The sequence below is a fragment of the Grammomys surdaster genome, unplaced genomic scaffold (assembly GCF_004785775.1).
Source record: "Grammomys surdaster isolate TR1022 unplaced genomic scaffold, NIH_TR_1.0 125985, whole genome shotgun sequence".
Classification (NCBI taxonomy): Eukaryota; Metazoa; Chordata; class Mammalia; order Rodentia; family Muridae; genus Grammomys; species Grammomys surdaster.
Window position 1 is genome coordinate 1,797,442 of NW_021620801.1, and position 11,068 is coordinate 1,808,509.

Consider the following 11,068-nt stretch of genomic DNA (forward strand, 5'->3'; position numbering starts at 1 on the left):
TATATATATATATGTGTGTGTGTGTGTGTGTGTGTGTGTGTGTGTGTTATATGAAATATTTGTATAATATATTTTATAATTATATCAATTTACATAAAATTATGCTGATTTATAATATATAGCAATTAATATATAAAATACACAATTTATAATACATACATACACACACACACACACACATATATATATATTTTTTTCACCCTCTACGTTCTGACACTCTAGAGAACCCTAACACAGTGTGATTTAACACCACGATGAAGAGCATCCTGGGGAAGAAAGGGTTTCTTTAGCTCCCACCTCCACTTCACACATCATGGAGAGGTTAGGGCTGTGACTCAACACAGGAACCTGGAGGAACTGAAGCAGCTGCCATGGAGGAGTGCTGCCCACAGGCTTGCTTGCTCCCCATGGCTTCTCAGTTTGCTTTCTCATACACACCAGGCCACCTGCCCACAGGTGACACCATTCACAATGGACTAGGTCTCCCACTTTGATTAGGAAAATGTCCTATATCTTTGTTTACAGACCAATCTCAAGGTGGCATTCTCTCAATTATGGTCACCTCTTTTCAATAACATTAGGGTATGTCAAATTGACAAGCTGACAAAAGCAAACAACACAATGAGGCTGCCTATCTTGGCTACCAGCTGAGCAGAGGCAAAATGAGCCTGTCTCAGAGGACTGCTGCCATCCTTCAGATCCCAACTCCAAAGACTAAGAGACAGGTTCAAGAGTTCCTAGGTACAGCTGGAGGTCGCTCTGTCTGGACACCAGAATTTGTGGAAATAGCAAGGCTTTTCTATACACTAGTGTCTTACATTGTTTTTGTGGTTAAAATCTCACCGAGACTCAATGCTACCCTGGGATCCCAAACACCCAGTGTAGTCACAGGCCAGCTAAGACTTTCTATTGGTTTAAACCCTTGTCCAAGCAGCCTTCTCTGGATGATGAAGGTATTCACTCTTGTGGCTTGCATGGTCTGCTTTTAGATAGCTATATGGCCACTCCTTGACATCCACATTTAAGTGGCATACTGCAAAGGCTGTCACAGACAACACTGTTAAGACCTTTCTCGTCCCATTGCTCCACACATACAACAAAGCCTAGGACCCACAGGTACCGGAAACCTGTTTGTAGCAAGCGCAACGGCAGAAAGATCACGTGGTACAACCCCTGATCTATGCAGAATGCACGGGTGCTTGTTATTCTTCTCTAAATGGTTCTAGCAATAACTAGAAAATAAGTTATAAAAATTTTTTTGGCCGGGCAGTGGTGGCGCACACCTTTAATCCTGGCACTTGTGAGGCAGAGGCAGGCGGATTTCTGAGTTCGAGGCCAGCCTGGTCTACAGAGAGAGTTCCAGGACAGCTGGGGCTATACAGAGAAACCCTGTCTCGGAAAAAACAAAAAAAAGCAGCCTCAAGACAACTACCAATTTAATTCATGAAGTAAATTCCTGGTCTTCTGACCCCATAATCCTAGATTCAACTTCAGGACCAAATCAACTAAGAAAGAGACACATGCTTACAATCATAGGCAATGACGGCAAGGTTATTCTCAGCTTTTTTTGGCTTTTTTTTTTTACATTTTTTAGGCTTCCATCACTGGGCAAACCTTAGATGGCAACAGTTTTAGCTTTGATATATGTATCAACAGCAAGTATGGGACTTCTCAAATAAATGCAAAATTTATTTTTGGGCAACTATTCTCCAATCAGACATATAAACAAATACTTCTACGGCAGATAGTATGCTGTTGCAGGTTTTTCAAGATCTAATTCATCCAAGTTTACTGGGTTATCTAACATCACCCCATGAAGCATGGGCTGCTGGTACTCCCCAGGAAGTTACTCTGTAGTTACTTGGGGTATACACAATGGGAGGAATACTGAACAAGCTAGCTGGACCAAGGCATCCCATCCCATCCCATCAGGTGCTGACTTTCCCCCATCTAAAAATGGCCACCACTCATGGTCTGTGCCATGTCTGTACAACTCTAAGGTAGTACAGGCCAGCTTGCCATCCCCTATTCTAGTGAGCACGAATGACATTAGTCCAGAAGCAGATAGTACTTGTTTCCAACTAGTTGGTCTTTCTGTGCTTTTGGTAAACTCATCCACTGGAGGTGATGGAGGTTAGGGGTCCACTTCTCGTCTCTCCCTTCACTGCAACTGAGATTCTTGCTTTCACACATTCCAGTCTTGTAGAGTCCCCACTGTAGCAGTTAGCTGAAGAGGCTTAGCTTTCTAGTGTTGCTCACTCAACAGGCTCTAGCTTCTCAGACACTACAGGAGTCAGTACAGTCACAGTAAAGAGGAATTCTTAAGTGAATTTAAATGCACTTTATTTTTTAGACAACCCACATGACATGTTTTTCTCTTAAAAAACAATGCCTCCACTCCAAATAAATCACGGTCAAAATAAAAGCTCAAGATGACATCAGTCCCATTTATCCTAAGTCCTGGAGTTGTCTGGATGGTAAGCAGCAGCCAATTACGGTGACAGGGGATAGATCCAATTTGTTACTGCAAGACAAAGAGAAGGCATTAACAGCTGCTCCAGCCTGAGTGTGTAACTTTCCTAGCATGTAGATGTCCTCCCCAATTCAATCTGGACTGCCACAAAGGCAGGCAGGAAGCGCAGGGAGAGTTTCCTCTTGCATCCTAGTGCAAACCAGAAGAACAACCACAAACTGTTCAAGGTCTATCAGTGGATGCAGACTACCCTCACCGAGTCAGCAGCACCTGTCCATCTCTCTGCTCCACTCAGTGCCCTACTAACACCAGACGTCTGAATACCACTCCTACCCCACTGTCCCTGGTGGTCACCCACTTTTCTCCAGTACAGCTCTAAGCTCATCTTCTTTCTACTTTGCTTACAAGAAAGCCTCCAGAACAAGCAACTCTTTACAATGCCTCCACCAATCCCTTATAAAACAGTTTTGTATTCCTCCTCACTGAAGTCAGTATACACTAAGAAACACTCTCGTATATAATATGAAATGGACTTGAGCGACGCGGGAGACCATAACACCATTTCACTCTCATTCTCCATTCTGCGTGAGTTTATCCCAGGCCTCGTGTCAAACTCCACTTACACACATGACCCTGAGACTCTACCAAGCAAGCTGTCTCATCTCCAGGTCCTTCTCATGGTCAAGGCCCTTGTCAGATCCCACAGGATAAAGAGTCTAGATCTCACAATCTACCAGGTCTACCACCTGCAGATGGCAAAGGACCACAATGCCGCACTCCCTGTCTTTACACTACTAATGTGAACAGATACTTACACATTTTTCCATCTCTAAGCCATCCTTAAAGAAAATCATGAATGGAGTCACACCATCTTCACGGTAGTCCAGGAGAGCAACCATACCATCTGGATTCATGTTCTCACCAATAAAAAACTTAAGAAACACGTAACAAAAACCTACAATTAGACTGTCATATACACACAAACGTAAAATCAAACTATAAAAAGATCCAGAATAACCCCTAGCCAACATTTGGGAAAAAAAAAAATCCCTGGTACTCAAAAGTAACACATACACTAGCCATATGTTGGCACACACTTAATCCCAAGCACTGGCAGGTAGACCTCTAGGTTTCAAGGCCAGCCAGGTCTACAGATAATCCAGTCTCAGTGAAAAAGAAAGCAATGTCTACCCTTTTAAATACCAGCTCCTTGTCTGGTGTGATACTACATGCCTTTAATCTCAGAAGGCTGAGATAGTTTGGGTCTCAGGGCGTCCCAGACAGCCAGAGCCATGCACAGACATGAAACAAATTTTTTCTGATCCCGTGGTTAAAATTATACAACCCTTTAGTTTATTTACCTGGTAGTTATTGAAATTAGCAAGGATGTGCTTAATTTGCTCTGCAGCTCCAGTCATAAAAGGCTTTACTCTTTCTGGTTTCTGTTCTTCAAGTTTGCCCTTGAGTCTAAAACAGTAAGGTAACAGGTCGTTAAAATACTGAAGTTTGAGCAAAATAATTTTCTTCCAGTAAAGTAAAAGAATGTACGCCCCAACAGGTAATGACTATCAGCAAAATGACAGAGTTCACTAAGTGTCAAAAAAAGAAACATTAAAAAATTCCAGGCAGATTAGCTCTTAAAAGCAACTGTTTCTACTCTTCAAAGTGAAAGTCAGCTGGCTTACTCCAGTATGCTTACATTATTGAAAAGAAACCTTCATTGTGTAACAAGAGGCCTTTCTTTCTCAAGTCCTTTATAACTAAGCAACCAACTTCTTCTAGGACCCTGACCACCAAAACAGGGTGTTTGTCACTTACGATTTCATGTAGTCTTTGATGTACTTTTTGTAGGCCTCTTTTGTGAAGCTGGTTTCTTGTAAGTGATGGTTCATGACAATGTCAACACCGGTGACTACTGTGCTTTCAGTGCCTTCGCCCTCCGGACCTTCAGCGGAAGCATTTCCACCAATGAGCGAGTCATCGATGGCACCCTCTGTTCTACTGACCATCTACATTTAGAAAAAAAAATTTAGTTTAAGGGGAAAAAAATCCTATTCGCCGGCAACTATTTGTCAGTTCCCTGAAACACCTTATCTCCCCCAAAAATAATCACTGCCCCGACCGAAAGCAGTGGTCATTCTAATCAAGCGGAACCAAGTTGCTGTGGGCTCTCTCGGGTCGCCACGGGCTAAGCGCAGACAGCGCAAACCTATCTTAAGAGACAATATGTCCCCGTTCGCCCGGAAGGAGGATGGCGCTGAGTTCGTGGACCTATTTCCAGGCTCGGCTCCGCCTCCACTTTTCTAGAAAAACCCAAGGCCGGTAGGAGCGAGTCTCCTCCGCCTGGAGGCGGCTGGGAGGATTGCAGGAGCTCCAGCGGCCTCCCCGCAAGCCCAGCCCGGCCGGCCGGCGCCCGGCCAGCCTCCCCGCGGCGCCCGGCTCACCTTGCCCTCCACCTCCAGGCACAGCCCGTCCGCGATCTCCCGGATCTTGTAGATGTCGGAGAACAGCTCGTCATCTGAAAGGGAACAGAGCTGTCCGTCAGCGAACGAAGGCCCGCCATTTCCCGCGCCCGGTGGGCGCACGCGGCGGATCCCGGCCCAAGCTCGCGCCCCGGCCTCCCCGAGCCCACCCGCACCCAGACCCCCCGGGCGGCCGGGACTCACGGCTGATGAGGTCCCGGTAGATGATCATGGTGACGGCTGAGGACAGCGGCGCTAGCCTGACAGCGCAGAGAGAGCGCGGTGCAGCCGGAGCGGCGCTCGGGGGGAGGGGGGAGCGGGCGGAAAAGGCCGACTCGGGCGCTCCCCAACCTCATATAGAGGGCACGTTCATCTACGTCATCGCCCGGTGCGCCCCCGGAAGTGCCGTAAGCGGTGACGTGACACGCAGAGCAGCGCAGGGGCGTGGCCACGCCTTGGCCCGCCCGGAGAGGGCAGCGGACATCCGGGGACTTGGCCGGGACACAATGCGGAGTTCCCCTGGGTGCGCGAGGCAACAGTGGCCGTGTAAGGAGAGTGCACCCAGGGCATGCTGGGACGGGAAGGGACTTGCGGCGGACCGACGGCCAGCGGCTGGAGTCGCCGCCCGGGTGTGGCCCGGGTGTGGCTGCGCCCGCCTCCCGCCGCGCAGCGCCTCTCGAGTTCCCACCTCTTTCTCGGAAAGAAATGTCAGCAGATTTGTATGACTGTTGTCGGGCCTGCCGCTGAGCCTACGGGGACTGCGGGGATGGCGCCGGGTCTCCGACATCCGGCCCACGGATGCCTACGGACTTCACCCGTCTTGCGTGGGGAGGGAGATGTCGTGGGGACTGGTCTTCTAGTGGGTTCCGAAAGTCAAAGCCTGCGGTGGGTCTGGCTGGACAGCTCTTCGCTGGCCTGTCCTGCTCTTGGTCTCAAATGGTGTCCTTTGTTAGGACAGTTCTGTATTGTCACTTTTATCCTTGGCGATGAGGATTAAACAGACCAAAATGAGGAGCTTTTTACTTCCCCGGGTCACTTGAAGGACAGTCACATCCACTATGAAGTACAACAAACAAAATACAACTTCTGAGTCCCAGATGGTTCAAGTGAACATGTAGGGCAGGATGGAATCAGTTTCTTCCGTTCCAGATTTGGTTATAGTCCGTTGTATCCTAGTGTTGCAATGTTCATACTTGAGAAGGACGTATCCAGCCCTGCCTGCCCTTGTAGAAAACGTTATACTAGTATGTCAAAGGAGAAGGCAATTCACACTAACAAAGTGTTATAAGCACAGAATCATTCAGGAATAAAACTCTTGCGAAAGAGCAGAACGGAGGATGAAATAAAACCGGCCACTTAAGAAGATGGGGTGGTCTACTGCTTCCCTAAACACACTAAAAGACACAGGGTAACGAAGTAAAAAAGTGAAGGACATCAGAAAACGTGGACGTATAAGTGATGGGCATTAACTTTGCAGCCTGAAAACTCAGGTCTTTCTGAGTTATGTGAACTCTTACACATCGCACGTATTCAACAACTTTTTTTTTTTTTTTTTTTTTTTTTTGGTTTTTCGAGACAGGGTTTCTCTGTGTAGCCCTGGCTGTCCTGGAACTCACTCTGTAGACCAGGCTGGCCTTGAACTCAGAAATCCGCCTGCCTCTGCCTCCCAAGCGCTGGGATTAAAGGCGTGCGCCACCACCGCCCAGCTTAACATTTTCCAGTTATTCAAAAACACTCATTTACATAGATCCTCAAACAATCTATCTTCAAACAATCTATCTGGCCATCTATCTGGCCTTTTCTGTTATTTTCTCCAGTTTTATGCACAAATGTATTTTTTCATATCATTAAAAAAAAAAAAAGGCGCCAGGCCAGCCAGGTCTACAAAGTGAGTTCCAGGACAGCCAGGGCTAAACAGAAAAACCCGGGCCCCAAAAACCAAAAAAAAAAAAAAAAAAAAAAAAAAACCGAAAAAGAAAGAAAAGAAAAGAAAAAGGCCATGGTAGAAGAGACTTGCAGCTAAGTAATGCTGGCATCTTTTCTGTTACTAGTCCCACGATCTCAGGAAAGACACCCTCTTTGAGCTTTAGTATGAAATAAAATTTCTGTGAATTTAATAGACAAGTAAGTGGCTGGCATGTTTAACAGGTGGTACATATATGTGGGATATGTATGTAATTCCTGATTTTTTTAAATTACTGTCAGGTCCAAAAGCCATTTGCCCAGTTTCTTTTGGACTTGACAGTTACTTCTCCTCTCACTCCTTTGCTTGTGTAGCCCGAACTGGTCTCGAACTGACTCTGGAGGCCAGATAGGCCTGGAAATCACAAGTCTCCTGCTTCAGCCTCAATAGGGCTCCTGACCCCTTCCTCTCTCTCTCTCTCCTCTCCCCGCCCCCACCTCCACATGTGGGAGACCCAGGCATCTTAGTTTTTTAAATCTTCAGAGAATGCTATTGGGCAGCCAAGTTGAGAGAGACCACTAGTAAGAGGACTTTTCAAAATAGTCACCAAAAGAAGGAATTTGATACTCTTTCAAAGTGCAGGTGCCCAACAACAAAGAGACAGCCTCAAGCCAGTATGTGCCCTGTGGATGGGGCTGGCAGATCACCTGATTTTCCCTGAGCAGGAAGTTGCTCAATGGCCAGCTTTTGGCAGGTTAGCCAGCTGAGGGAGTGTTTCCTGAAGAAGAAGATCTGACTAAAAAATAACTCATTTCTCTAAGCTGGGCATGGTGGAACACACACCTTTAATCTCAACACTTGAAAGGCAGTGGCAGGAGGATCTCTATAAATTCAAGGCCAGCCTGATTTACATAGCAAGCTCCAAAACAACCAAGACTACATAGAGAAAAGAAAATTTAAATATGTAAAAAAGGGAGCTTCTTATACAGAGAAACCCTGTCTCAAAAAACAAAACAAAAACAAACAAACAAAAAAAGGAGCTTCTAATTGTCTATGAAAATAAAAGACAAAAAAGTATAGGGGTCCCTGCAAGTGCCACAGCTGGTCAGTAGTGATTCTCATGAGGCAAGAAGGAAATCTGGTTTGACAGACTTAATTAGATGGTGTTGGCTCAGACTTCTAGAGTCTGACCCTAGGCAGTTTATTTTTGACATATTTACAGTACAACTTTGGAAAAAAGTTTTTTTCAAGACAATTATCACAATAAAGCTTTAAAGCAATGACCATATTGAAACTCCTTTGTTCCAGGCAGTGGTGGCACACGCCTTTAATCCCAACACTGGGAGGCAGAGGCAACTGTGAGTGGAGGCCAGCCTGGTCTACAGAGCAAGTTCCAGGATAGGCAGGGCTACACAGAGGAACCTTAAGAAGGAGGAGAGCCGGGCAGTGATGGTGCACTCCTTTAATCCCAGCACTTGGGAGGCAGAGACAGGCAGATTTCTGAGTTCAAGGCCAGCTTGGTCTACAGAGTGAGTTCCAGGACAGCCAGGGCTATACCCTGTCTCAAAAAAAAAAAAAAGAATGGGTTTTATTGATTGAAAAGCTGCTCAGGATAAGGGTCTAGGGAGGAAGGGTATGGAATAAGCATAATAGTAAACTCTTTCAAATACATGGGACATCTTTCATAAGAATGGATTTGGTTTTTCAAGACAGGGTTTCTCTGTGTAGCCCTAGCTCTCCTGGAACTCACTCTGTAGACCAGGCTGGCCTCAAACTCAGAAATCCACCTGCCTCTGCCTCCCAAGTACTGGGATTAAAGACGTGCGCCACCACTGCCTGGTGATAAGAATGGATTCTATTGACAGAGAGGTAATGCTCAGGGGTCTGAGAAGAGTAATAAATATAATAGTCTGGAAGATTGGAGTGGGGCCTGGCCCTGCCAATAGCAAAGATTATCATGTTATTAACTACGTCGAAACCCAGCTTTCTGGGTGGAAACAAGTATAAAACCCTTCCATTGAAGAGAAAAGCCTGTGAGTTTAAGGGTCCTGTTTTCCCCAGTGCTGTGAGCATGAGAATGTCATGCCGTCTACAGGAAAAAAAAAAAAAAAAAAAGGCACAGGTTGGGGGACAGAAAGTTGAGGCATGGCTGCACACATGTCAGTTCTGATGGTAGGCAGCAGCCCGACCACCCAGGGGCTTCCAGACAGTCTGGCTGTAACTGGGAGAATAAGCAGAGTGATAGAATACACCTGGTGTGAACCTCTGGCCTCTCTACAATTGTCTTAGGTTTTCACTGCTGTGAGCAGACACTATGGCCAAGGCAACTCTTATAAGGACAACATTTAATTGGGGCTGGCCTACAGGTTCAGAAGTTCAGTCCATTATCTTCAAGACAGGAACATCGTAGCATCCAGGCAGGTATGGTACAGAAGGAGCTGGGATCTTCATATGAAGAAGGTCTCTAAGAGTCACTTCCAGGCAGCTAGGACTAGGGTATTAAAGACCACGGCCACAGTGACACACCTTCAACAAGGCCACAACGCCCAAGGCCTACTTCCTGGGCCAAGCATATACAAACTATCACAAACTGCATGCAACCCCCACGTCCACTCGGGCACTAGTCAACCAGAGACAGAAACTTGACTTCAATTGTTACCTTCTCCATAGTCTATTTCTAAAACTTTATCCTTTGGTAAAAAGAAAAGAAAATTATAATCTCTAGCCTCCTCTTTTCTCTCTCTTGTTTTTTTCTCTGGTCTCTTTTTAGAATCTCCTTTTCTTCTTAACTTTTCCTGAAGCATATCATCTATCAGTACCCTATCTGTTTTATCTTGTTTCTCCTTCCGGGTCGAATAGAAACCAGGGACGTAGTTTTGCCCATAGTCAGTCCCCCAGTGCCTGTATCAGTGTCTAGTTAGGTAGCCAATAAGTGACTTAAATGAATGAACTTGAGGCCAAAACTAATAATAGCATGTGTCAGCAACCTCAGCCATGTTGTATCCCAGCAGCCTATGAAGTTGTCCAAGGGGAGAATCAGATATTTTTTTTTCTAGATTCCTAAATAGCCAGAAACTAGGTTTCTGTGGTGTAAAGTTACAATGTAACTGGTACCAGAAAAGCCTGTATCTTTGTCCCTTCACTTAACACATAGTTGTACATAATGAAAGCAAGAATGTACTTGTATGTGGTGGCATGCACATTTGGTACATTTGATCACAGCACTCAGGAGTCAGAGGCTAACCTGGACTACACAGCAAATTCTAGACCAGCCAGGGCTATACAACACAACCTGGTCTCAAAAGCAAACACCTGGCTATAAACACACAAGTATTTTTTGCAGAAATACATCCTTGAGTCTGGAAGGGCATGCTTCAAGAAGATAACAGCAGGTTCTGGGCAGTGGCTGGGCTGGGGAAGAGTCAAAGGGAGAGCTTCCGTGCTGATTGTATGCCTGGGTGTCGCTTCAATGTCCTTTGCACATTTATATTTGTTTCCCCATAGGTACCAAACAATGACACAAAGAAGGGGGCACTGTGTCTACTATGTTGTAGACAATTTGCAAAAAGACAAAAACAAAAACAAACAAACAACTCATCAAATAAGGGGCATAGATACCTGAGAGGGGTGAAAGGAGTTTCCTATCTGAACTGTGTGGCTGTAACAGTTTTCTGATGCCTTTGTAAATATGGTGTGTGTGTGTGTGGAGGGGGTAGTGTGTGTGAGTGTATATTTATGTGAGAGAAAGTGTGTGTATGCCCATATATGGGGATAATTCAGTAGTATTTTGCTCTGGAAAATTAACTTACAAATTATTGTGTTAAAAATGGCAACAAGTCCTTCGTAGGAAAAAGGAAAGTCTGAATGCTTGTCAACTCGCTGCAGAAGAGAGATAACTTATCTTCTGCTTTCCACTCTCTCCAATAGAATATACCAGGTGGAAATTAGAGATCACATGATTTGGAGAGCATATGGATTTCATTTTGCTATCCTGTGCCTGCTTGGTAGCTGCTTTTGTTTGTGTGCGACACAACTCCCTTCAAAAATTGAGGTAGCTGGGCAGTGGTGGTGCATGCCTTTAATCCCAGAACTCTGGAAGCAGAGGCAAGTAGATCTCTGAGTTGGAGGCCAGTCTGGTCTACAGAATGAGTTCCAGGACAGCCAGGGCTACATAGAGAAATCCTGTCTCAAAAACAACAACAACAACAACAACAACAACAACAACAACAA

At 45.6% G+C, this 11,068-nt stretch overlaps 1 protein-coding gene and 1 non-coding gene across 2 annotated transcripts; both read right to left on the reverse strand.

The window, feature by feature from the left end:
• Window positions 1-2,326: 2,326 nt before the first annotated feature.
• Window positions 2,327-5,273, reverse strand: Tpt1 (tumor protein, translationally-controlled 1). Its single transcript, XM_028754254.1, has 6 exons — window positions 5,140-5,273; window positions 4,918-4,991; window positions 4,292-4,482; window positions 3,835-3,940; window positions 3,289-3,405; window positions 2,327-2,524 (listed from the first exon to the last, which is right to left on the reverse strand). Exons 1-6 carry the CDS (start codon window positions 5,165-5,167, stop codon window positions 2,522-2,524), a joined length of 519 nt encoding a protein of 172 aa, XP_028610087.1. The 5' UTR covers window positions 5,168-5,273; the 3' UTR covers window positions 2,327-2,521.
• Window positions 2,589-2,718, reverse strand: LOC114609896. The gene has a single exon (XR_003709604.1). It is a non-coding gene; the product is annotated as a small nucleolar RNA SNORA31 (small nucleolar RNA).
• Window positions 5,274-11,068: the final 5,795 nt, after the last annotated feature.

Coding starts and splice junctions, on each gene's coding strand:
- Tpt1 (XM_028754254.1), bottom strand. CDS start 5,167: ATGATCATCTACCGGGACCTCATCAGCC. Junction 4,483..4,917: donor GCCTGGAGGTGGAGGGCAAG/GTGAGCCGGGCG, acceptor TTCTAAATGTAG/ATGGTCAGTAGAACAGAGGG. Junction 3,941..4,291: donor ATCAAAGACTACATGAAATC/GTAAGTGACAAA, acceptor TTACTGTTTTAG/ACTCAAGGGCAAACTTGAAG.